Source organism: Neoarius graeffei, chromosome 14 (genome assembly GCF_027579695.1).
Source record: "Neoarius graeffei isolate fNeoGra1 chromosome 14, fNeoGra1.pri, whole genome shotgun sequence".
NCBI classification, from domain to species: domain Eukaryota; kingdom Metazoa; phylum Chordata; class Actinopteri; order Siluriformes; family Ariidae; genus Neoarius; species Neoarius graeffei.
In genome coordinates, this window is record NC_083582.1 from 16,690,320 (window position 1) to 16,718,021 (window position 27,702).

General features: G+C 45.1%; 1 protein-coding gene across 1 annotated transcript in view; it reads left to right on the top strand.

Annotated features, from left to right (window-relative positions):
• Positions 1 to 23,924, top strand: part of LOC132897493 (SH3 and cysteine-rich domain-containing protein 2-like) — a 191,115-nt gene extending 167,191 nt beyond the window's left edge. The window contains exons 10-11 of the mRNA XM_060938764.1: positions 872 to 1,009; positions 23,826 to 23,924. Coding sequence (XP_060794747.1) covers positions 872 to 1,009; positions 23,826 to 23,924 — 237 coding nt within the window. The remainder of the gene's footprint in view (positions 1 to 871; positions 1,010 to 23,825) is intronic.
• The last annotated feature ends 3,778 nt before the right edge of the window (positions 23,925 to 27,702 follow it).

Genomic DNA, 27,702 nt, shown 5'->3' on the forward strand with positions numbered 1-27,702 from the left:
GAATGAAGTTGACTCCAGTATCGGACGATAATCCAGCTGTTACAGAAAAAGTAATTTTTAACTAGCTAGAAGTAACATGAATAGTTATGTAGCAAGAAAAAGAATTATAGCCTACATACTGACAAAGTCTACAGAAATATAATTTCAAAAGGTACATCAAAATAAAAATGTACATTTCCTGCAATTGCAGTTTGAAGACTGTAATGTTCAGATCTACACCCCTGACCCAGCATGCTGAGTTTCTCATCATCAACCCAGTCTGGGTCACATCAACCCGACCTCTTGAGCCAGCAAGAGAAACCCATCACCTGGGCTGAAATGAAAGTTTAATGCTCATGCAAAAACTTCACCTGACTGTTTATGTTAGTCATTCCAAAAGAAAAATCTCAAAAAACAACAGTAATGAAAAGGTTAGTTTTTTTTCTTCTTTTTTTATCAGACATCTAGTTTTTAGGTTTGTTTACCTGACATGTTTCGACGTACGACTGTCGTCATTCTCAGAGTGTCACCGGATGTTATTGGTGATGCATCTTTTATCAGCTGATGTTTCCGAAGGCATGGCCTTCCTGTCTGGATTGTCGAAACATGTCAGGTAAACAAACCTAAAAACTAGATGTCTGATAAAAAAAGAAAAAAAAACCTAACTATATTTAATATAAGACATAATGAACATAATCGAAAGAGTAATGAAAAGGGAAAAAAAGATAAAGCTGATTGTTTGATCCATTTGATGCATGTTAATGCTGATGTGTGTTGTGACTCATACAATGTAGAGAACAAAAAAATCTCTGAACCTTGCTGTTAGGGGTTGCTCTGGTGACTGTCTCACTACTTGTGTGTGTGTGTGTGTGTGTGTGTGTGTGTGTGTCAGGGAAAGAGTCGAGACAAAATCGGATTTTTTCCTGCTAACTTTGTGCAGCGGGTGCGTCCTGGAGAACGAGTATGGAAGGTCACTCAGGGTTTCCATGGCAACCGTGAGAAAGGTCAAATGGCTGTAAAAGAATTACAGGTGAACACACACACACACAATTTTAAAGGAGTTTGAAATGAATACTTTGGATTTCTTTGCTGTTTGGTTTGATTGGGTTTCACATTTCAGACAATTAAACAAATCAGAAAGTATTACATCACTGTGGCCAGTGAAATACACATTGTCATATGTATTGACAATATCTATTGTGGCAGTTCTACAGTAATTGCATACTGTTTTCAAAAATCACCATTTATCTTGTGAGCTGCAAGCCATTTAGGTGGCATCTCACAGACATCATGTGATTACTGTAAAGACGTCCCAGTCTCTCAAAATAGCTGGCAGTGAAACTGATCGCTTGTTCAAGATCACCAGTGTCCACGTGCACAGCTGCATGTTTTTGAGTTGGCTTCTCAAGTGATAGATTTGAAAAATGTCTAGGACTGGCAAACATATAGCTGGATGAATGGATGGACTTTATTTACAGTGGTGCTTGAAAGTTTGTGAACCCTTTAGAATTTTCTATATTTCTGCATAAATATGACCTAAAACATCATCAGATTCTCACACAAGTCCTAAAAGTACATAAAGAGAACCCAGTTAAACAAATGAGACAACAATATTATACTTGGTCATTTATTTATTGAGGAAAATGATCCAATATTCCATATCTGTGAGTGGCAAAGTATGTGAACCTCTAGGATTAGCAGTTAATTTGAAGGTGAAATTAGTCAGGTGTTTTCAATCAATGGGATGACAATCAGGTGTGAGTGGGCACCCTGTTTTATTTAAAGAACAGGGATCTATCAAAGTCTGAGCTTCACAACACATGTTTGTGGAAGTGTATCATGGCACAAACAAAAGAGATTTCTGAGGGCCTCAGAAAAAGCGTTGTTGATGCTCATCAGGCTGGAAAAGGTTACAAAACCATCTCTAAAGTGTTTGAACTCCACCAGTCCACAGTCAGACAGATTATGTACAAGTGGAGGAAACTCAAGACCATTGTTACTCTCCCCAGGAGTGGTCGACCAACAAATATCACTCCAAGAGCAAGGCATGTAATAGTCGGTGAGGTCACAAAGGACCCCAGGGTAACTTCTAAGCAACTGAAGACCTCTCTTACATTGGCTAATGTTAATGCTCATGAGTCCACCATCAGGAGAACACTGAACAACAATGGTGTGCATGGCAGGGTTCCAAGGAGAAAGCCACTGTTCTCCAAAAAGAACATTGCTGCTCGTCTGTAGTTTGCTAAAAATCACGTGGACAAGCCAGAAGGCTATTGGAAAAATGTTTTGTGGACGGATGAGACCAAAATAGAACTTTTTGGTTTAAATGAGAAGCATTGTGTTTGGAGAAAGGAAAACGCTGCATTCCAGCATAAGAACCTTACCCCATCTGTGAAACATAGTGGTGGTAGTATCATAGTTTGGGCCTGTTTTGCTGCATCTGGGCCAGGATGGCTTGCCATTATTGATGGAACAATGAATTCTGAATTATACCAGTGAATTCTAAAGGAAGATGTCAGGACATCTGTCCATGAACTTAATTTCAAGAGAAGGTGGGTCATGCAGCAAGACAACGACCCTAAGCACTCAAGTCATTCTTCCAAAGAATGGTTAAAGAAAAATAAAGTTAATGTTTTGGAATGGCCAAGTTAAAGTCCTGACCTTAATCCAATTGAAATGTTGAGGAAGGACCTGAAGCGAGCAGTTCATGTGAGGAAACCCACCAACATCCCAGAGTTGAAGCTGTTCTGTAAGGAGGAATGGGCTAAAATTCCTCCAAGCCAGTGTGCAGGACTGATCAACAGTTACTGGAAACGTTGAGTTGCAGTTATTGCTGCACAAGGGGGTCACACCAGATACTGAAAGCAAAGGTTCACATACTTTTTCCACTCACAGCTATGTAATATTGGATCATTTTCCTCATTAAATAAATGACCAAGTATAATATTTTTGTCTCATTTGTTTAACTGGGTTCTCTTTATCTACTTTTAGGACTTGTGTGAAAATCTGATGATGTTTTAGGTCATATTTATGCAGAAATATATAGAAAATTCTAAAGCAGTGTTCAAAATACCCATCTGCAGTCTGCATTTTGCAGAATGATTTTCAAGATTGCAGAAGAAAAATTAAACAACCTGCAATTTTGCAGAATGAAAAAATCAGGCTCGGGATACAATGGTTCTCAATTTAGCAAACTAGCGGCGCTGTAAATAAACTGAAACCTGCACCGCGCGACCCTGACGGCGTTTTCCAGGTCAAAGTTGAGCAATATTTACGTAATGCTGACGAAAGGTGACGACAACCAAATAAGGGCAGTTGCCATTTTCCGATGTAAGATTTCGTCACTTTTAATACCCCCTGGGAGGACCTGACAACTACCTCGGCAGTGTTCGCCAGTTTCCGCCATGCATCTCCCAGAATTCAATGCGGCACAACAAACATGGCTCCCAAGAAGAGGATTGTTTCTTCGGGGCAAGAGTCCGACAAAAACGCCAAGAAAACAAGGATGATTTTGTCATATCTCGGCAAAACCGGCAGCCAGCATGACTCCAACAGCGACAGATCGCGTGTCCGCAAGGGTGACAAAAATGAAGACCGTCACTGTTATAGTTGGATACATATATATTGTATTGTTGAATCATGCAAAATTATACTGATATTATATCCCTTTTGAAGACAGCAATAGTATTTTACCTTTATTCATAGATACTTTTGAATATTTTGTTTTCTCATACTAAGCTACACTAATACATGTTTTGTGTACATGTTCTATTTTTTTTTACTAGTGCTGTCTTGCCTGTGGTGCAGACTAGCACAAAGTAAAACAGTTGCCCTGTAAGGCAAAGCTCATAGGTTCAGTTCTGTAGCTCTAAGTAGTTCTGTAGCTCTCAGTTCTGCCATGATTAGTTTGTACTCAGTTCTCTGTTGTTAGTTTAGAGCAGTGAAGCCCCTGCAGTAGTTCTCAGTTCAGTTCATGACCTTGCACTTTAGAAGCCCGGCAAACACAATGAACCCAAACGTCTTTCCATTTGCCAGTTGGGTTTTATTCCATAATGGCATCAATTCTTTGCATCATCATAAGATGTAACAGAGTGTAGAATTGAAACCTTGCTTTCAATTTAAAACTACAGGTTGCAGATGCAAACACTGTGAATGAAGTACATTTTGGGTAACAATCTATTGTTCAAGCTAGAAACTTAATCTTGACAAAATGTAACATGACTTTTAACATGAAAATGAATGTTTTGTTTCTTGAAGAACAGTTGTGTTCTATTTTTTATTGTGGTGATACCTTTATTAGTATGTTGTGTGGAAGTATAATGTGTGGGTGTGATGAGTACATTTTATGAATTAGTTGGTAGACTTCAAGTTGTAGTAGCCCGTAGTGTCAGGGCGAGGGGGATGAAAGACCTGTGGAGGTATCATGGAATGATAACTTTGCTGCAGAGAAGGATCTGTGAAGACTGAAATTAAAAATAGTGAGAGAATAAAGAATTACAGTAATGCTATGAGTTGTAAAGCTAGATATGATGTAAATATAGGCATTATTAGGTTGAGAAGGGTGTAGTATGGAGGCTTGTGTATTTGCAGAAAATATTTCCAAATTGCAGAACAAAATTTTGACATTCTGCAATATTGCAGAACACTGGAAAAAAGTATTTCGACCATTGTGAAGGGTTCACAAACTTTCAAGCACCACTGTATCCCAAAAGGGAAATTTGGGGAAAATAGGGTTGTATTCCATGCATTCATCTGAGTTTAGGCTCGAATCCCGAAGACACTGAAGTTGGCAATATGATCACTGCACCAGTTATTTCCTCTTATATTTCCCATAACCGAGGTGAGCAAGGTCTTCAGGAGGACTAACCCCCAAAAGGCAGCCGGCCCTGACAACATCCCCGGCCGTGCTTTGAGGGCCTGCTCCACACAGTTAGCAGAGGTCTTCACAGACATTTTCAATCTGTCCCTCTCCATGTCTTCTGTGCCCACATGCTTAAGACCACCACCATAGTGCCCCTCCCAAAGAAAAACAATATAACATGCCTGAATGACTATCGCCCAATTGCACTCACTTCAGTTGTAATTAAGTGTTTTGAGAGGATAGTCATGTCATACATCAAAAAGGACATCCCAGACACAATAGACCCCCTTCAATTTGCATATCGTCAGAACCGTTCAACTGATGATGCCGTCAATGCAGCCATCCACACAGCCTTGTCACACCTGGAACAAGGGACACCTGTGTTCGAATGCTGTTTGTGGACTACAGTTCAACTTTCAATACCGTCATCCCCAGCAGACTGACTGAGAAGCTCTCCACCCTTGGACTGACATCCTTCCTCTGCTGCTGGGTCCTGGACTTTCTCACAAACAGACCCCAGGCTGTCAGAGTCGGTACCAGAACATCCAGCACCAAGACAGTGAGCACAGGGACCCCCCCCCCCAAGGCTGTGTGCTCAGTCCACTCCTGTACACGCTCTTCACCTACGACTGCACCCCCACCCAGAGTAACACTTCCATCATCAAGTTCGCTGACGACACCACTGTCATTGGGCTGATCACCGGCGGAGATGAGAGAGCCTACAGGGAGGAGGTGGCTCAGCTGGTCTCCTGATGCCGGGAAAATAACCTCTCCTTGAATGCTGAGAAGACCAAGGAGATGATTATTGACCCAAGGAAGAGGAGGAGAGACCAGCACGCCTCGCTGCACATCAACGGGACACAGGTGGAGAAGGTGAAAACATTTAAATTCCTCGGAACTCACATCAGTGAGGATCTCACCTGGACACACAACACACAGCAGACCATCAAGAAGGCTCAACAGAGACTCTTCTTCCTGAGGAAGCTGAGGAAATTTGGACTGTCCACCAAACTCCTCAGCAACTTCTACAGGTGCACAGTGGAGAGTGTCCTGACAAATTCCATCACTGTGTGGTACGGGAACTGCACAACCCAGGACAGAAAGGCTCTCCAGCATGTCATTAAAATGGCACAGTTCATCTGTGGAGCTGTCCTCCCCCCACTACAGGACATTTACAACACCCGGGTCACAAAAAGGGCACAGAGCATCATCAGGGACCAAACACACCCACAACACAGACTATTCACAATCCTACCATCTGGCAGACACTACAGGAGTGTGAAAGCAAGGACTACTAGACTGACAAACAGTTTTTACCCCCAGGCCATCAGGCTTTTGAACCATGGATTATAATTGCCATCTACCTCTATATTTCCATCAGGCTTTTGAACCATGGATTATAATCACCATCTACCTCTATATTAGCAGTTTTGAATAAGACATTGCACAGTATATCTACCTCTATGTTTGCATATTGTTTGCCTCTTTTTTTTAAATGTTATCTTTGTTTTTCATTCTACTTTTATATTTTGCATTCCATATGCACTTTATATTTTATATATATATATTTCTTTTTATATTGGTAAGCATAGTTTGGTCGGGCAGTTGCAAAATAAGAATTTCATTACCCAATAATAAACCGCTGTGTCTGTTATTGTGTATATGACAAATAAACATCTTGAATCTTGAATCTTATATCAGCCTTGATTAAACACGGATGTCGTCATCCATGATGTACAGGATTATGTCTAATCACGCAATTCAACATGAGAATTTTTGAGTTCTATATAAAGAATGTTGCCTTCCTCCAATAAAAATATCTTAACATGTCTCCACCATGCAGACTAATTTCACTGTCATGAAGGCTGTGTAATGCACATTCAATAAAAGGTCAAGGCTGTATGCCTGTAGTGTTTCTTTGGCAGTCCTGTCTCAAGAGACCATCATTGTCGCGCTCTTGGAGTGGGTTCTGCTGTGGCTGTAGAGCCCAATTCTCAACTTGCAGTCCCTGTTACAAACAGAGCAGATGTATTGTGTGTTCAGGGTTGTTGTTGATGCCTCTTGCTTCTTTCTGGCACTTTTTGCAGCTGCAATCTGGCCCCTCCGTTTATCTGCCTCTGTGATTCCCTTCCAGATGGCCTGGTGCCAGGCAGCTCGGTCCTTGGCTTGTAACTCCCAGCTGTCCATAGGGATGCTGCAGGTGATCATGTCTCTCTTGCAGACATCCCGGAATCTCAATGCAGGGCGACCAACACACGTGGTGCCTGTGGCCAGCTAACCATACAGAATGTCTTTTGGTAGTCTTCTGTCTTCTATATGTTGGACATGTCCGAGCCATCGGAGGCATCTTTGGCTGAGCAGGGAGTACTTACTTGGGATTGTGGCACATTGCAGGATGACACTGTTTGGTATGTGGTCCTGCCAGCTGATAACAAGAATGCGCCTGAGGCATCGCATGTGAAAGGCATGGAGCCGACATTCTTGGCGCTTGTATGTGCTCCAGGTCTCACTTCTATACAATAATGCTGCTTTTCCACTACCAACGCGGTTGAGTTGGGCTGAGCCGTGCCGTGCTGAGTTGGGCTGAGTCGAGCTGAGTGGGGCTGTTGGAGTTGCATTTCGACTACAACCGCGCTGAACCGTGCTGGCTGGAAGTGGGTGGACACATTGGGTGGAGTTAGCGAAAGTGGGTGGACGTCACGTGATGTCGTTAGGCAGCACAAACAGTGACATCAGTGATCTTTTAAGCGGTAGTCTCACGACCCAGATAGTAAACAATAAACATGGAGGACATGGAGTCGTTAGTGTTGCTGGTCTTGGTGCTGTGGCTTGTTGTCACCGACAACGCCAACAGATACTGGCAAGAGCATATAGATGAGGCGAGGCGCATAAGGCTTCAGAAATTCTCGTAATTCGTAATTATTATTCTTCCGGGTTTACAGTGTTTACAGATCCCAGCATGCTCGCGGGGCGTGTGTGGGCATGTGAGGACACTCCTCCTCACCAATCAGTGCACAGGGGAGTGTCTCCTCATGCCCCTAGCCCCACTCGGCTCGGTTTGGCTCGCTTCAGCCCCACTCCAAAACCGTGCGAGTTTTGGGTGCTAAGCAGGGCTGAAGCGAGCTGAGTCGTGCTGCTCTAAGGTAGTCGAAACGCGAGCCGTGTCGGGCTGAAGTGAGCTGAAGCGAGCTGAAGTGAGCTGAAAAAGGGTAGTGGAAAAGGGCCATATGATGCTGAGGACACAGGCCTGGTAGAATTGGATCTTGATGTGTTCTGTCAGGGCTTTGTTTTCCCACCCCCTTGTGGTCAGTTTTGCCATGGTGGTGTTGGACTTCCCAAGTCGTCTGTCGAGCTCATTGTTGAGTGAGAGGGTGTTGCTGACTCTTGACCCAAGATAGGCAAATTTGTCCACAACTTCCTAGGTGACATTGTTCATTTTGATGGAGGGGACCATACTTGCACCTTGTATACAGATGCAGGTCTTCAGGCTGACAGTGAGCTCAAACTGGGTGCATGCATCAGTGAAGTGGTCAGTCAGTCTCTGAAGGATCTCCTCTGTGTGGGCTGTGAGTGCAGCATCGTCTGCAAAGAGCATCTCTTTGAGGACTACTGTCCTCACCTTAGTCTTTGAATGCAGATGTGCCAGGTTGTACAGTTTGTCAGACCTAGTGTGTAGGTAGACACCATTGGTGGATGAGTCAAAGGCATAGGACAGAAGCAGAGAAAAGAAGATTCCAAACAGTGTCAGTGCCAATGCGCAGCCCTGTTTCATTCTACTGTTGATGGGAAAGGAGTCTGAGAAGGATCCGTCATACAGGACTGTTCCCTTCATGTCCGTATGGAATGAAACCAGCATTCTGCAGAGTTTTGGAGGGCAGCCGATCTTTCTGAGGAGCACAAAAAGTCCCTGTCTGCTAACCAGGTCAAAGGCCTTGGTGAGGTCTATAAACATCATGTAGAGTGGTTGGCCTTGCTCCCTACACTTCTCCTGGAGTTGGTGCTAAAAGAATATCATGTCTGTTGTTGACCTGCCAGCTCTGAAACCACATTGGGATTCCAGGTACACATGGTCTGCAAGCAGTTATAATCTGTTAAGGAGGATCCGAGCGTACACTTTGCCAACAATACTTAGGATGGAGAGCCCCCTGTATTTGTTGCAATCACTGCAGTTGCCCTTGTTTTTATAGATTATGATAGTAACAATCATCATGCATATCTTGAGGGACTGCCCCTTCCTCCCAGCAGAGACAGAAAAGCTCATACAGTGGCTGAAGTAAGGCTGGTTTACCGTGCTTGATTACTTCAGGTGGAATGTTGTCACTGTCTGGTGCTTTGTCAGTTGCAAGGGAGTTGATGGTGTTACTGAGCTCTTCCATGGAAGGCACTTCATCAAGCTCCTCCATGATAGGCAGGTCTTCTCTGCTGTTGAGGGCAGTGTCAGAGACTGTTGTTTCACGAGAATAAAGTTCAGAGTAGAGGTCTGTGCGGGTCGGATTTTTCAGTCCCGCTCCCGCCCGCGCCCGCATTGTGCAGTCCCACTCCTGCCCGCAAAGAATTATGATTTTCAGTCCCGCTCCCACCCACGCCTGCCATATTTTGTCCCGCTCCCGCCCGCAAATCCCTCATGATGCAGACGTTCGTGTTATTTCTCAGGAAAGTTCTTGTCTTGACACAGCGTGATGGTGCCCCGCCCCCTACTTTGAGTGGATTTGAGCATAAATATCTACAGCTCACGTTCATGTTATTATTTACCTTGTTTCTGAATTCAGCATGTAGTGTCTCTAATAGTAATAAGTGCTGTCAAGCGATTAAAATATTTAATAGTGAATCGCACATTTTCGTCACATGAGAAACCATTGTAATTCTCTGATCAGCATAAAAAAGTGAATGGGCTTGCTTTGTACCAATTTTTTTTTTATTGCAAAGCAGAGCTAGCAAGAAAACCATGAGTGAACAACTCTCATCAGAGAGACAGGTTACACAGTGACGGTAGGCTTGACTCAATGCTATCCCAGAAATCCTTCCTGTAATATGCAAATTTGGCCGCCTCTGATTGGACAGCCAAATTTGCATATTACAGGAAGGATTTCTAGGGTAGCATTGAGTCAAGCCTACCGTCACTGTGTAACCTGTCTCTCTGATTAGAGTTGTAGACTAACTCAAGCGGTAAATCACTTCACTCATGGTTCTCTTGCAAGCTGGGTGTGAACGGTGAGTCATTAGAGTGATCAAAGGATTTCCTGTTAGGGTGATCAGTGGCAAATTTAAGATGCTATTCCTCACTCAATCTGGCAATCTGACTCTCTCTGCAAATGTAGGCATCTTAGAATGTTTTTATTAATGCCAAATAAAATATCCAGCACAAATTATATATCACATCACACACATTATCTCTAGCCGCTTTATCCTTCTACAGGGTCGCAGGCAAGCTGGAGCCTATCCCAGCTGACTACGGGCGAAAGGCGGGGTACACCCTGGACAAGTCGCCAGGTCATCACAGGGCTGACACATAGACACAGACAACCATTCACACTCACATTCACACCTACGGTCAATTTAGAGTCACCAGTTAACCTAACCTGCATGTCTTTGGACTGTGGGGGAAACCGGAGCACCCGGAGGAAACCCACGCGGACACGGGAAGAACATGCAAACTCCGCACAGAAAGGCCCTCGCCGGCCCCGGGGCTCGAACCCAGGACCTTCTTGCTGTGAGGCGACAGCGCTAACCACTACACCACCGTGCCGCCTGACATAAATTAATAATTTATAAATTTTATTTCAAACACGTTTTTAGTTAGCGGGACTGCAGCTTATCACCGCTCCTGCCCGCGCCGCATATGTGCACTCCTGCTCCCACCCGCGCCCGCATATGTGCACTTCCGGTCCCGCCCGCACCCGCAATGAGCTTTCAAAATTTGTCCCGCGCCGCACTGCTTTGCGGCGGGTCCCGCGAGTCCTGCGGGACTCCCCCGGGAGTGCAGGGCTCTAGTTCAGAGTGTCGGTCAGTGGTGATCTCCCTTGTTTGAGATCTCAGGGGACTGATCCATTTTGCAGTAGGTCCAAGAGCCACGAGTTATTACGTCATGGCACCCCTTGAGGCAGACATGTTTGCTTGCTCTGCTCTTGAATGCCGGCTTTTTCTTTTTTGTGTGTATTTTCTGTTTTTTCTGCCATGCACAAATGTCATGCACTGCTAACATATAACAGACAGGCACTGCTGGACATCGCTAACACACACAGCCATTTGGAATTTACTGGCTTGATACCACCAGGGCTACAACTCATTGTTCGCTCCCACAACCACCACCAGCCCCAGGAAGGCCCTGAAGCACTGGGCCCGAGTGAGCATGCTGACCCCAGGAAAGTGCTCTGGAGACGGCGATGCAAGCGAGGCAAGGGGGGGCTCCATGCTAGGGTAAAAGCTCACGCTAGCCGACCACCGCTACCCAGCCTCCTGCTAGCCAACATGCGGTCTCTGGAAAACAAACTGGATGAATTAAGAGCCAGAATCACAGCTCAGCAGGAAATAAGAGTGCGCTGCACTCTAATTTTCACCAAGACCTGGCTCTCAGACAAAATCCTAGAATGCGCCATTCAGCTACAGACTCACTCTGTACACCGAGGAGACTGGACCGCAGCTTCTAGTAAGGCTAAAGGGGGAGGTGTGTGTGTGTGTGTGTGTGTGTGTGTGTGTGTGTGTGTGTGTGTGTGTGTGTTTATGAACAACTCTTGGTGTGGAGATATACAGATTGTTTATAAACACTTTTCACCAGATGTGGAGCTGTTACTGCTGAAATGCCGCCCCTGTTATCTCCCAAGGGAATTCACTGCTGTGTTTTTGGCTGCTGTTTACATCCTCCCATGAGCTAACTCCACGGCAGCACTCAGTAAACTCCATGATGACATCAGCGTGTTAGAGACAGCTCATCCCGACGCTGTTTTTATCATCGCCGGTGACTTTAATCAGTGCAATTTACGGACTGTATTCCTTAAATATTATCAACATGTGGACATACCCACCCGTGATAAGAACACACTGGACTATGCTTACAGCAACATACGTGTTGCACACAGGGCCGCACCCCGCCCCCACTTCGGACACTCGGACCACATCTCTTTGTTCCTGTATCCGGCCTACAGACAAAGACTAAAACAAACAAATCCTGTCACCAAACAAGTCAAACAAGTCAGGCGGAAGGAAGCAGGAGGAAGCAGGAAGAAAATGGCCGCCATTTTTCAAGATGGCTGCCCGAATCCCGGGCTTGGTCGCATTAGCGATTGTTTTCATGCAATTTATCTAAACGCTCAGAGCTTGAAAGCTATGGTTCGCCTGACAGAAGAAAGTTCAACCAAGATATGTAAGATTACCATATTGCAACAGCTCGTATATGACGGAGATTTTGACATTGTCTGTATCTCTGAAACCTGGCTTAATCATACGGTCTTTGATGACGAGATACTTCCGGGATACTTAATCTTTCGAAAAGATAGAAAGGATCGCATTGGAGGCGGGGTACTCGTAGCTGTAAAGCCCAATATAAAAGCTTCCAGGCGAATTGATCTTGAGAGGGACGAAGTCGAACTAGTTGTTTTGGAGCTCAACAAGGACAACGGAAAAACAGTCTTTCTGTACTGCTTCTACCACTCTGACAAAGCACCGGAGCCGCTTGTGGAAATGAATTCTTCACTTCTAGAAACAAGTGAGTCTAGCTGTGTCATAGTAGTCGGTGATTTCAATCTTCCTGAATTAGACTGGTCGGACTGCTGTGCTCCCGTGAATAAGGGAGCCAGAGAGGATCACAATATTTTCTGCGATCTTATGGGGGATAACTTCTTCCATCAGTTTGTGCATGGCCCTACCCACATCGCGGGAAATAAACTAGATTTACTACTTTGCAATTGTCCTGAGGCAATTGAAAATGTGTTTACCTCTCATCCAAGGGAAGGAAAAATTCCCTCCGATCACTATGTAATTGAGTTTGAGATCCGGCACAAGTTTAAGCGTACTAAGGGGATGAAGCGTCTTATTTACGACTACAAGAATGGGGATTTCAATGCCCTGAAGGACTCCCTGGAAAGAGTTCCCTTTAGTTCAGCAGCTTTACCTGACATTAATGAGTACTGGACAAATTGGAAGGACTTGTTTCTGGCTGCAGTCAAACAGCACATCCCAGTTAAGACAGTGCGCGATAAGAATTCTCCGCCGTGGATCGATGCCGAGGTGCGTCGCCTTATCCGGAAAAAGTACGCTTCTCTGAAGAAATACAGGAATAATAAAACCATCGAGCGCAAGCAAAAGCTTCGTGAGCTCAGTCAACAACTTAAACAGCTAATCCGTGGGAAACACCGACAGTACTTAGCAAAAATCGAATTCGGATTCAAAGATAATCCGAAACTGTTCTGGAGCTACCATAAGGCCTTCTTGGGAAGTAAGATTGGCGTGGAATCTGTGATCACCTATGAGGGTAACTCTGCAGAGAAACCAGAAGATAAAGCTGAGCTTTTCAATCAGTACTTTTCTTCTGTTTTTCGACCAGTCTCCGATGTAAATATAGACTCGATTTGCATTTCCAACATAGAAATCTCGGAGGTCGAGGTGTCTGTTGATGAAGTGCGGGATTACTTGAATAGCCTTGACACCTCTAAAGCTAGCAGACCAGATGGAATCCCCGCCCGACTTCTTAAAGAATGCTGCAATCAAATCGGCCCAAGTTTATGCGCAATTTTTAATCAATCACTTAATAGCGCTAGCCTCCCAAGAGATTGGAAATCTGCTGACATTGCACCAATACACAAAAAAGACTCTAAGGAACCAGTCGAACATTATCGCCCGGTATCGCTGCTTTCAATTGTTAGTAAAGTCCTTGAACGCTGTGTGTTTACCCATCTTTATGACCATTTAAAATGCTTGATAACAGATCTTCAGCATGGGTTTTTGAAAAACAGGTCATGTGTAACACAGCTGCTTTCAGTTCTTCACACTATCGGACTGAATTTAGACAAGAACATCCAAACGGATGTGCTTTATCTAGACTTTGCAAAAGCATTTGATAGCGTGAACCATAAAATCCTTCTAGCTAAGCTACGCGCGTACAGGGTTTCCGGTCGTCTTTTATTGTGGCTGGAGGACTATCTAACAGGCTGAGTGCAACGGGTCGTACTTCAGGGTGCTTTTTCACAATGGGCTCCCGTCACGTCCGGGGTGCCCCAAGGGAGTCTGCTTGGACCTTTACTTTTCGTGATATTTATTAATGACTTACCAGATGTAATAAAGGCCGGAGTTCATTCTGCACTTTACGCCGATGACACAAAAATCTTCGCTGCTGTGAAATCTGCTGGAGATTGCGCGGTCATACAAGACAGTCTATCTAATTTGGACGACTGGTCGAGACGCAATAATATCCAGTTTAACACTTTAAAGTGCAAGGTATTAACAATTACACGAAAAAAGCAGCCTATCAACCATGTATATACTCTTAACGATGCTCCGCTCAAGCGCATTATTGAAGAGAAAGATCTTGGTGTGATAGTTAATTGCAAACTGTCATGGGAAAACCACGTTCATGCTGTCGTTGCAAAAGCGAATAAACTGCTTGGGCTCCTAAAGCGCACCTGCCCGTTGTTAACGGACATGTCAGCTAGAAGGACACTCTATCTTGGATACGTCAAGTCACAACTCAATTTTGGGACCCAGGTTTGGTCGCCCAGCCAGTTCTATCTGATGGCCAAAATAGAGCAGGTGCAAAGGCTTTTTAAGCTTGATCTTCTACCATTAGCGTATGATAGGGAACTGAAAGACCTTGTATTTTTTTACAAATGTTTGTACGGACATACCAATCTAAATGTACATAACTTTGTATCATTTGTGTCACACGGCCGTACAAGACAGAGCAACTCGCTAAATTTGAAGACTCCTTCCTGCAAAACGTCTACTTTTCAGGCTTCCTATTTTAATAGAATTGTCAAACTGTGGAACTCTACTTGTAACTATGCCCCTAAAATCTGTTTTTCTACTCCGACCTCTTTTCAAACCTACGTCAGGCAAACCTTGTTCCACCTTCTGGAAAACACTTTCGATGTCGATCGGCCATGCACTTGGTCATTTGTGAGATCGTGCCCTTGTCATCGTTAGAGTTTAATATCTGTATCATGTTAATTGTCCTTTTTTAGCTTACCTTAATTGTGTTTATTCATTTATACATAGTTTTAATTATTTGGGCGGTGCCTCGCATGGGTACTTTCGGGTCCCGTTCGTGCCGACCCCTTTGGGTGGCTTTCTTGTCAGTTATTTTTATTTATTTATTTATTTTTATTTATTTATTTTTTTTGCTAATTTATTTTTGTAATTTGATGTGAGAAGTCATGCCCAATAAAGCAATAAAAAAAAAAACTCTGGAGCCCAGAGATTGAGATCACCCTTCAGGACTGTTTTGCTTGGACAGACTGGGATGTGTTTAAAGCTGCAGCCACTTTGGAGGACTCTTCTGTCAGTATACAGGACTCTTCTGTCAGTATACAGGACTATGCTGAATATGTGACTGGGTACATCAGCATGTGTCTGCAACATCGTGCCCACCATACAGATCAGGAAGTTCCCCAACCAAAAGCCAGTCAGGTACGACGCAAGCTGCATGCTCACTGTCCTGCATTTAGATCAGGCAATGAGACGGAGTACAAAGCGGCGAAGTACGGACTGAGGAAAGCCATTACAGCAGCCAAGAGGCAGTACAGAGAGAAGCTGGATGGCTTCTATTCTACTGCTGACCCCGGGCGAATGTGGCAAGGCTTGCAGCACATCATAGACTACAGGACCACCACCAGCACCATCAGCTCCACAGACAGCCTGCCAGATGACCTCAACACTTTCTACACCCGCTTTGAGACCTCCAGCTACAGCACAAAGAGGAGGCACACATTCACCTGGACCCCCCGACCCCCCGACCCCCACCAACAGTCTCATCAGGCCAGGTACACAAAGCTCTGAGGAGGATCAACCCCAGGAAGGCAGCAGGACCAGACAACATCCCTGGGTGGGCCCTTGGAGTACGTGCCAATGAGCTGGCTGATGTTTTCACCACCAACTTCAACCTTTCCCTCAGCCAGAGCACTGTTCCCTCCTGCTTCAAGACCACAACCATCATCCCTCTTCCCAAGAAGAGCCCACCCACCTGCCTGAATGATTACAGGCCAATAGCACGCACTCCAATCATCTCAAAGTGCTTTGAGAGAGTGGTACTGGCCCACATTCAGAACAGCATACCAGAAACCCTGGACCCCCTGCAGTATGCCTACAAGCCCAACAGATCCACCTCAGATGCCATCGCTGCTACCTTCCATTATGCCCTCTCCCACCTGGAAAACAAAGACTCTTACATCAGGATGCTTTTTGTTGACTACAGCTCTGCCTTCAACACTGTCATCCCCCACAAACTCATCCATAAGCTGTCCACACTTGGTTTGCACCCTACCCTCTGTGACTGGCTCATCGACTTCCTGACTGGCAGGCCCCAGACTGTCAGGATTGGTAATAGGACTTCATCCAGCATCATCACAAACATTGGCACCCCACAGGGATGCGTCCTCAGCCCCATCACTCTGTTCACCCATGACTGTGTCGCCTCCCACAAGGACATCATCCTGAAGTTTGCGGACGACACCACAGTGATAGGACGCATCACTGGTGGTGACGAAACAGCCTACAGGAGGGAGGGGGCCAGTCTGGTGTCATGGTGTAAGGACAACAACCTCACCCTCAACACAGACAAGATGAAGGAGATGACAGTGGACATGAGGAAGGAGAGGAGACCTCATCGGCCACTGTTCATTTGGAAGCTTGAGGTGGAGAGGGTGAGTAGCTTTAAATACCTGGGTGTTCACATCAGTGAGGACCTCACATGGACACCTAACACCACACAGCTAGTTAGGAAGGCTCAACAGCGACTGTACTTTCTGAGGCTGAGGAAGTTTGGCAGGTCACCCAAGATCCTCAGCAACTTCTACAGCTGTGTGATTGAGAGCATCCTGACCAACTGTATCATTGTGTGGTACGGCAGCACTACAGCAATGGACCACAAATGCCTGCAGAGGGTGGTGAAGACTGCTGAGAGGATCACCAAAACTCTACTGCCCTCTCTGCAGAGCATCTACCACCACAGAGTCCACAGGAGAGCTGACTCCATCCTCAAAGACCCCACCCACCTCCAGCACAGACTGTTCACACTCCTACCCTCAGGCCAGAGGTACAGAAGTCTGAAATGTAAGACTGTCGGACTAAAGAATTCTTTCTTTCCCACCGCCATCAGACTCCTGAACAGCTGACAGGAGTCTATAACCATGAATTACCTCCCTGTAAACTGTCCTTGACTGTTTACATTTGTTTGCACATTACTGCCCTTTTTGCTGCTGTTCCTTTACTGTTTACATCTGGTTACATTGTTTGCACATATTTGCACATTACTGCCATTTTGCTGCTGTTTCCTTGACTGGTTACATTGTTTTGCATATTCACACATTGCTGCCCTTCTGCTGCTATGTCTGATCATTGCCTTATTTTTGTATTACACTACCTATTTTGCACTACATTTGTCACAGTCCGGTCCAGTCCATCCACGCCTGAGTTTCTGGGACTTCCAGGCCAGCTCCAGGCCGGATCTGGGACAGGAATTCAGTCCTGCCCTGCTGTAGGCTATTTTCCCTGAAGCAGCACTCCCACACCTGCTACCACTCCTCTCCCATCAGCCAGGGCCTTCTTAAGAGCTGTTTGGAGCTACTCCAGTTGCCAGACTGTCTCTTGCAGACTTTCCTCACCTCACTACAGCCCTTTGGTATTGTGACTTCTCGATTCCACCTGCCTGTATTGTTCTGTGTTTTTTTTGCCTAGTTTTCTGTTTATCATCATGCCTGAGATCTGCCCTCCCTCACGCCGAGCTGCTCCAGCCCACTATTGGTAAATATCCTGACCTCTCTAACATTCCCCCTGAGTATAATGACTTAAAACCTGTGTTCAGCAAGTCTCAAGCTTTTTCCCTTCCTCCCCATAGGCCCTATGACTGTGGAATTGACCTTCTCCCTGGCACTGCACCACCTAAGGGGCAACTTTACTCTCTCTCTCCTTCTGAAAGGCAAGCCATGGATAAATACATCACCAAGTCCTTAGCAGCTGGAATTATTTGTCCCTCCTCTTCTCCTGCAGGGGCAGGATTCTTTTTTGTGGAGAAGGACAAATCCTTGCGCCCTTGCATTGATTACTGTGGGCTAAATGACATCACCATTGATAACCGTTACCCCCTACCTCTCATGACTACAGCGTTTGAGTTAATCCAGGGAGCCCAGATTTTCACCAAGCTAGACCTGTGCAATGCTTACCACCTCATGAGGATCAGGGAAGGGGATGACTGGAAGATGGCGTTCAACACCCCCATGGGCCACTGTGAATATCTCGTGGTCCCGTTCAGCCTGACTAACGCTCCCACAGTTTTCCATTAACAAAATGATGTCCTGAGGGACTACCTTAACCTTTTTGTTTTTGTTTATCTGGACGATATATTGATTTTTTTTTCCTGCTCCCTTGATGAACACCGCATCCACGTCGGGCAGGTCCTTCAACAACTCCTGGAAAACAAACTCTTTGTTAAGGCCAAAAAATGTGAGTTCCATAGAAGCTCTGTCTCCTTTCTGGGTTTCATTATCTCCCCTGCACAGATTCAGATGGACCCCCTAAAACTCAAGGCAGTTGCTGACTGGCCCACCCCATCCTCTTGGCAAGAACTCCAGCGGTTTCTTGGGTTTGCAAATTTCTACAGGCGATTTCATCAGGAACTTTAGTACGGTAGCTGGGCCCTTCACGGCTCTAACTTCCACCAACTGGAACTTCAGCTGGGGGGAAGGGGCTGGGAAGGCGTTCTCCGAGCTCAAACAAAGGTTCACGTCAGCACCCATACTCACCATTCCAGATCTGTCCTGGCAGTTCGTGGTTGAGGTCAATGCTTCGGAGTCAGGGGTCGGAGCCATATTGTCCCAAAGATCGGCTAGTGACAACAAGCTTCATCCTTGCTGCTTCTTCTCTTGTGGGCTTTCCCCCTCTGAGAGAAACTACGATGTTGGCAATAGGGAACTGTTGGCCGTGAAACTGGCCTTGGAAGAATGGAGATATTGGTTGGAGGGGTCAGACCTTTCCTTCATCGTATAGACAGATCACAAGAACCTCGAATACCTCAGGACTGCCAAGCGCCTCCATTCTCGCCAGGCCCGATGGTCTCTCTTCTTTTCTCGCTTCAAGTTCACACTTTCCTTCCGCCCAGGCTCTAAGAATGGTAAGCCCAATGCCTTGTCCAGAATGTTCTCTCCCCTCCAGGAGGAATTGACCTCCCCTGAGACTATGCTTCCTCCACGGTGTCTGGTGGGGGCCACTCTGTTAGAGATGGAAATCCTGGTCCAGAAGGCCCATGAGCAGGACCCAGGGCCCAGTAATGCACCTCTTAACCATCTTTTTGTTCTTGTTTCTGTGCAGGCACAGGTGTTGCAATGGGGTCATGGTTCCAGAATGGCATGCCACCCAGGAGCAGCCTGGACTCTGGCACTCATCTGACAACGTTTTTGGTGACCATCCATCAAGGAGGACATCCAGAGGTTTGTGGCAGCTTGCGACATCTGCGCCAGGAACAAGACTGGCAACAGACCCCCTGCTGGCCTGCTGAGACCCCGTCCTGTTCCCCACCGGCCCTGGTCACACATGGCCCTGGATTTCGTCACCGTACTAATTCAGGTGGCAGTACTTGTATCCTCACTGTTGTTGACCGTTTTTCTAAAGCTGTTCATTTTATCCCTCTGCCCAAGCTTCCCACTGCCAAAGAGACCACCGAATTGCTGATACTCCATGTTTTTCATTGACACAGACTCCCCTCAGACATCATGTCAGACCGCGGACCCCAGTTCTCTGCCCAATTCTGGAAAGCTTTCTGTAAACTCATTGGTGCTTCTCGCAGTCTGTCTTCAGGTTTCCACCCTCAGACCAATGGACAGACAGAACGGGCCAACCAGGAGCTGGAAGTGGCCCTCAGGTGCATGGTGTCCAAGGATCCCGCCTCCTGGAGCAAGACGCTTCCTTGGATAGCGTACACTCACAACTCCTTACCGACCTCTGCTACAGGTCTTTCCCCCTTCCAGTGCTCTCTGGGTTACCAGCCACCACTCTTCCCCATCCAAGAAGAAGTCATCGCCGTGCCCTCTGCCTAGGTGTTTGTGCACCGCTGCAGGAGAATGTGGGCATTGACCAGGAAAAAGCTCCTATGTTCTGTCAAGATGTTTAAAGAGCAAGCCAACAAACACCACTCTGCAGCTCCCATCTATCGGGTGGGTCTCTGTAAGACTGTCTCTGCTCGTAACCACGTGCCGTATTCACCCAACTTTCCATGTCTCCCAAGTCAAACCCCTTGTCTCCAGTTCCCTATCATTGCCTTATTTTTGTATTACACTACCCATTTTGCACTACATTTGTCACAGTCCGGTCCAGTCCATCCATGCCTGAGTTTGTGGGACTTCCAGGCCAGATCCGGGACAGGAATTCACTCCTGCCCTGCTGTAGGCCATTTTCCCTGAAGCGGCACTCCCACACCTGCTACCACTCCTCTCCCATCAGCCAGGGCCTTCTTAAGAGCTGTTTGGAGCTACTCCAGTTGCCAGACTCTCTCTTGCAGACTTTTCTTGCCTTGCTATAGCCCTTTGGTATTGTGACTTCTCAATTCCCCCTGCCTGTATTGTTCTGTGGGGTTTTTTTTTGCCTAGTTTTCTGTCCAGTTTTTGCCCCTGTTTTACCTGCCTGTTCTTCTGGATTGTGTTTTTTGCTTCCTCTACCTGGGTTTCCCTTGTCCCTGTTTTCTTCAGTTTTTGTGAAGATTTTTCTGTCTGGGGTGGCACAGTGGTGTAGTGGCTAGCGCTGTCGCCTCACAGCAAGAAGGTCCGGGTTCGAGCTCCATTGCCGGCGAGGGCCTTTCTTTGCGGAGTTTGCATGTTCTCCCTGTGTCTGCGTGGGTTTCCTCCAGGTGCTCCAGTTTCCCCCACAGTCCAAAGACATGCAGGTTAGGTTAACTGGTGACTCTGTAAATTGACCATAGGTGTGAGTGTGAATGGTTGTCTGTGTCTATGGGTCAGCCCTGTGATGACCTGGCGACTTGTCCAGGGTGTACCCCGCCTTTCGCCCATAGTCAGCTGGAATAGGCTCCAGCTTGCCTGTGACCCTGTAGAACAGGCTAGAGATAATGAGATGAGATTTTTCTGTCCTGTTTTTGTCCCTGACCGTGCCTGCCTGCTCTTCTGTGTTTTGACCTCTTGGCCCATTCTTTGACCACTGATTTTTGCCTGAGCCCTATTGTACCTCTGCCCTCAACTTCATTAAAGAAGTTCTTTTCTGTACACTGTCTGTTTTGAGTCTGCTCTTTGGTCCTTACTTCAGCTCAGCTCGCCATTTCTGACATTTACCTTTATTTTGTACTATACTAGGTGTTTTTGCTTTTTTTGCTTTTCTTTCACACTATATTGCCTTTACTTTGTATTACTTCCTTCGCCTATTTATTTATTTGTAATTGGCATTCATGGTGGACAGCAAACTAAGAATTTCATTGTGCAAGTGGACATGTCCTTACTGTGCATATGACAATAAACACTTTGAACTTGAATGTCTCCAGATTCAGTGCTACGATGGATTCCTACACAAAGTTGTTGCCAGTAATGTTTGCACACTGTCTGGCAGTGCGTTGGGCAATACTCCAAGCACTTTTGAGTGCTGCGAGTGTCTGTCCGCTTGGACTGCTCTTGTGTGCCAGGAATGCTTTGCATTTGGCTTCCATCCTTGGAAGGTAAACATTGAACCAATCCTGGCTGGGCTGGTTCTTCTTGTCGAATGTGGACATGGCTGTGTTGTAAATGGCATCCTTCATGGCGTTCCACTTTGTTGTGGCATTTGAGTCCAGCAGGTCCTGGAGAGCTTGGTCTAAACCAGACACCCATTCTTCCACCTTGAGGGGTATTGACATCTGTGCGGTGTTAATGCAGGGGTGGCCTTTTGGTTTGGAGCAGCGTGCCCTACGAGGTTGTAGGTGCACTTTGTGTACCTGTACAAGTCCGCCTGTAGTGTAACTAACTAATAATAACATGAGTGGAGTGGAGATACACTTATTCAGTACGATACAGTTTGAGGTGTGATCTAAATATTTTTTATTAGAATTAAGTAACTTTATTCTGCACATCACTGTGATTCACAGTTACTGAGGAAGCATCTTTTAGAATTGCTTCATTCTCAGTACAATCTCATTCTCATACAAACCATTGAATGAACTAGCTAGCTGCAATATAATTTCTGGCTAAAGGAATAAAGTTGCCCTTCTCTGCAACTCACATTGTGCCTTTTTCCATTTTAAGTTGATTTTTATCCACCCCCACAATCCTGCCTGAAATTTCCAGAAGTGGTGGTGAAGGTGTTCCTGCTGAGTGACAGTGTTTCTCACCAAGCTCTTGTTTATTTTTGGATATTTGATTTTTAGGTTAGTTCTTTTTCATCCTAAAGGGAATAAAGTGCATTACTGCAGCTGTGGCTCTTGTTTGCATTAAAAATGGAAGAAAAAAATGAAGACGGCCTTTTTTTTTCACCTGCATGAAACTTCATGTGGTATCAGAGTACAGTGAGAAGCTCATATATATATATATATATATATATATATATATATATATATATATATATATATATATATATATATATATTGTGTGTAAACATGGTCAAGACAACCTGCTGAAGTTCAACCCGAGCATCAGAATCTGGACGAAAGGCGATTTATGTGACCTTTGAACATGGCATGGGGTGTTGGTGCCAGATGGGCTGGTCTGAGTATCTCAGACACTGCTGATCTGCTGGGATTTTCACACACAACCAACTCTAGAGCTGACAGAGAATGATCCAAAAAAGAGAAAATGTCCAGTGAGGAGCAGTTCTGTGGGCAAAAATGTCTTGTTGATGTCAGAGGAGAATGGCCAGACTGGTTCCAGATGATAGAAAGGCAACAGTAACTCAAGTAACCACTCATTACACCCGAGGTATGCAGAAGACCATCTCTGAATGCACAACATGTTGAACCTTGAAGCAGATGGGCTTCAGCAGCAGAAGACCAAACTGTGTGCCACTCCTGTCAGCTAAGAACAGGAAACTGAGGCTACAATTCATACAAGCTCACCAAAATTAGACAAGAAAAGATTGGAAAAACATTGAGTCTGATGAGTCTCGATTTCTGCTGTGACATTAGAATGGTAGGGTCAGAATTTGGTGTAAACAACATGAAAACTTGGCTCCATCCTGCCTTGTATCAACGGTTCAGGCTGCTCATGGGGGGGATATTTTCTTGGCACACTTTGGGCTCCTTAGTACCAATTGAGCATCATGTAAACGCCACAGCCTACCTGAGTGTTGTTGCCGACCATGTCCATCCCTTTATGACCACAGTATACCCAGCTTCTGATGGTTACTTCCAGCAGGATAATGCGCCATGTCACAAAGCTCAAATCATCTCAAACTGTTTTTTTGAATATGATAATGAGTTTACTGTACTGAAGTGGCCTCCACAGTCACCAGATCTCAGTCCAATGGAGCACCTTTGGGATGTGGTGGAACAGGAGATTCACATCATGGCTGTGCAGCCAACAAATCTGCAGCAACTACGTGATGCTATTATGTTAATATGGACCAAAATATCTGATGTTTCTAGCACCTTGTGGAATCTATGCCATAAAGAATTAAGGCAGTTCTGAAGGCAAAAAGGGGTCTAACCCAGTACTAGCAAGGCATACCTAATAAAGTGGCTGCTGTGTGAGAGAGAGAAAAGGTTCATCTGCCATTTCTGAAAACTAAGATAACAAAAATGACAACCAAGGAGACATGGATGAGAGCATTCTGAAAACAGATAAGCGTCATGGTTATAACTGCACTTGTTCTGTTTCAGATATGCATTGGGAAAGCAGAGGAAATAGATGGCTTTTTCAAGCTGACCAGTGGTAAGAAGAGAGGACTCGTACCTTCAAAGTTTGTAGTGGAGATATGAACAACCTACGCCGCACATACAAACAACAACAACGGCAGGGACACACACTCACGCACCAGCAAGCATCCTGGAATGGAAGTGCACTCATTTCGTTCACTTCATTTCAAACAGCATTGAGAATGAGATTTCCTGTGTGTTAGGAATGTAAATGAATACGAATACTTTGATGATGTGCTTTAAACAGATAACCTGATTCTTCACTGCCAGTTACAGTCATGACTGGAGTGATGTACATGAGGTTGAAGAACTGTCAGAGCCTGTCACACTATGCTGCTGACACTTCTACATCTGGGGGGTTTTCCAGGGGTTTTCAGGGAAATAAAAGGATTTAGGCCAGATCCAGTTTGAATTATAAATTGGAATGCACATATTTGGAGCACTAAATAGGTTCAAATAGTGTCATTACGTTACACCCCGACTGTTTAATCACAGTGTGTACTTGCACGAGACAAACTAGAGCTCACTATTCATTCATTCATTTATTTATTTATAAATAATCCTGAGGAGAAACATTGCATTTCAATGTGTAATTTATTAGATATTTAATACAAAGCTATACACAATAATAATGTTAATATTATGTCTGTTTACATTTAACAAACCCACTTAATGTGTTTTTGTACATAGTAAACACTTCAGTATTAGATAACAGTGTGATATTTGAGACACAGTGCATTATTAAATGAAATGTGCAGAGCCACAACAGTTTTTTGGGGTTGTTTTTTTTTTTTTTTTTGGGGGGGGGGGGCGTCAAATCATGAGCATGATTATTTACATGTAAACTAAGAAGTAAAATACAATAGACCATGCAGTTTTAAAAAGACAATCCACAATGGGGTGGTGTGATACAACCTGACACAAAGCCTGAAGTCAACCATTTTTCTGTAACCACTGCTGGGAAATTGTTAGCTACAAATAGCAACATGACTTACATGACTACAATTTTTAGTAGTGTGGCAGTAGTTGGGCTATTTTCAAAATAATATAGCTTTTCAAATACAAGGCTAATTTTTCATCAAAAAAAATTTAAGCAAAATAGATATCTTCTGTTTCAATCCACGGCCATGATTTGGCTGAAAAACAAACAAACAAACAAACAAGCAAACAAACATATCAGTGACATAGCAGAAACTTTAGGAGTGGCCAAATCAAACATTTGATACATTCTTAAAAAGAAGAAATGCACCTGTGACTTTAGCAACACCAAAAAATCTGAAAGACCATAGAAAACAACTAAAATAGATGATTGTAGAATTCTTTCCTTGGTGAAGAAAGCCCTTTCACAACATCGAGCCAAGTCAAGAACACTCTCGAGGAGGTAGGCCTGTTATTGTCAAGGTCTACAATCAAGAGACGACTTCATGAATGTAAATTCAGAGGGTTTTCCTCAAGATGTAAACCAAACCACTAGTAACACTCAATAACAGAAAAGCCAGATTAGACTTTCCTAGAAAGCCTTCCCAGGTCTGGAACAAGATTCTTTAGACAAATGAAAGCAAGAGTAACTTACACCAGAGTGACGGGAAGAGATGATCATGGAGAAGTCAAGGAAGGGCTCATGATCCAAAATATACCACATTATCTATCAAACATGGTGGACATGGGCATGCACAAAGTACTGGTGCGACAGGGGTTGATAGATTTGTACCACAAGCCACAAAATTAAAGCATGAGTATAAAACATCTGTTATCATCTCTAAAAACCACCACAAGTACAGTTCATCACTTAGACAGGTACGGTATGTGATTAGCAAAGGATATGAATGTTGCATACAGGACACACAAAATCCAAACTTTAACTGGAAATATGTTCAGATGTCTGTAAATCTTCCCTTTCTTTTCGCCCTTAATTTCATTTGGCAGTGGTTCTTCTTGAATTTCGTCCTCGTGGGCTTGTTTGGGGTTTTGGTTTAGCACTTGAAAATATTGCTTCATTTTCTCATCATCTAGCTCACAGTTTTGGGAACACTGCTTGGAAAGAGAAGTGATCTAAGCTACTACTTACTCTACATTAAATGAAGTTTCACTCCACTGAAGAAGAAGAAATGTACACCAAATTGCACAAGAGAAATTTTCCAGCAGGTTCATCATGACGTGAAACATGACCAGCGGTCAAATTTTGGGCAAGGATCCATAGAGAATTTTATTAGTTGTGTGACTTCTCCAGGACATGTTATAAGCTGCTCATAACATTCTGGTGCATGTACCATCCAGTCTTTGCTGCGTTTTGAATTTAATGACCATGATTCAGAGACATAAAGCAAAATGGTCTCAATGCAGCCCTGAAAGACTTGTCTTTGTCTCTTTCTTGATGGGAACTTTCCAGACTTTCTGCAATGAGTGCAAAGCGCTCCATAGTGTTCACACACTACTGAAAAAAATGTCATTAAACTAGTAAAGCTGTTACTTGTAGCAAATGGGGAACTGAAGAAATGGGAATTATTCACTAGGAATTGTAGCACCTAAACACACAAACCCTCACTTCACACAAACAAGTGGCTTTGTCTCCCCCTCTCTCTCCATCTCTCTCTCCATCTCTCTCTCTCTCACACACACACACACACACACACACAGAGAAACAAACAAAAGACTGTATCACACATGTGTTAGGGTTTCGCTGGGATTCGAACCTGGTTCGTTGGTGTGATAATCCAGCAAACCCCCAGTAGGCCACCAGGGGGATGACTCAAATGCAGAGGCGTGAGGCGGAAGTAGAAAAAGAATCAAAAGGTTTATTTAAACTATATACACTATATACAGGGCAAAACAAAAGACAAAAAAAAAACAAAGAGTATAATCCAAAAGAAAAGCAAAGTGCAAAAATTCAAAAGCTAAGAAGATCAAAAAACACAGTACAAAGGAAACTGGAGATAAACATAACAGCACAAAGACTCCGTGACAAGAGGACTGAACTCAGGGGTATAAATAGACAAACTAATTAAGGACACAGGTGAAGATAATTAGGCAATTAACACAAACACAAGACACAGGAACAGTGGCGGCCTCTAGAGGCCAAAATAAACACGACATGAAAAGGAAATAACAGCGGCCTCTAGAGGCCAAAACAGTCCTAGTCCTAACAGGACCCCCCCCTCTAGGAGCGTCTCCTGACGTTCCCAGGGCGATCCGGATGGGCCGAATGGAAGTCCCGACATAGTTCTTTATCAAGGACATCCCGAGCAGGAACCCAGCAGCGCTCCTCAGGACCATAGCCCTCCCAGTCCACCAGATATTGCAACCCGCCGCGGACCCGGCGGGAGTCAAGCAGGCGATTCACAGTGAACACAGTCTGCCCCTGGAAGATGCGGGGGGGTGGGGGGTTCCTAGGGGCAGGGGCATACGTAGACGTCAGTACGGGCCGTAACAGGGAAACATGGAAAGTGGGGTTGATCCTCAGAGTCCGGGGCAACTGGAGCCGGTAGGAGACAGGGTTCACCCTGCGCACCACCTTGAAGGGGCCAATGTAGCGAGGAGCAAGCTTGCGGTTCTCCACCCGCAGTGGAAGGTCCTTAGTGGACAGCCAAACACGCTGCCCAGGGCGGAAAGCGTGTGCAGGTCTTCTATGGCGGTTGGCCTGAGTCTGGTTGGTTCTGGAGGTCTGTATGAGGGTCTTCCTGACCTTGCTCCAGGTCTTGCGACACCGTCTCACATATTGGTTGACCGAGGGCACCCCCGCGTCCTCCTCCTGGTCCGGGAACAGAGGTGGCTGGAACCCGAATTGGCACTGGAATGGCGACAGCTTGGTGGCCGATGACTGCAGGGTGTTGTGGGCGTACTC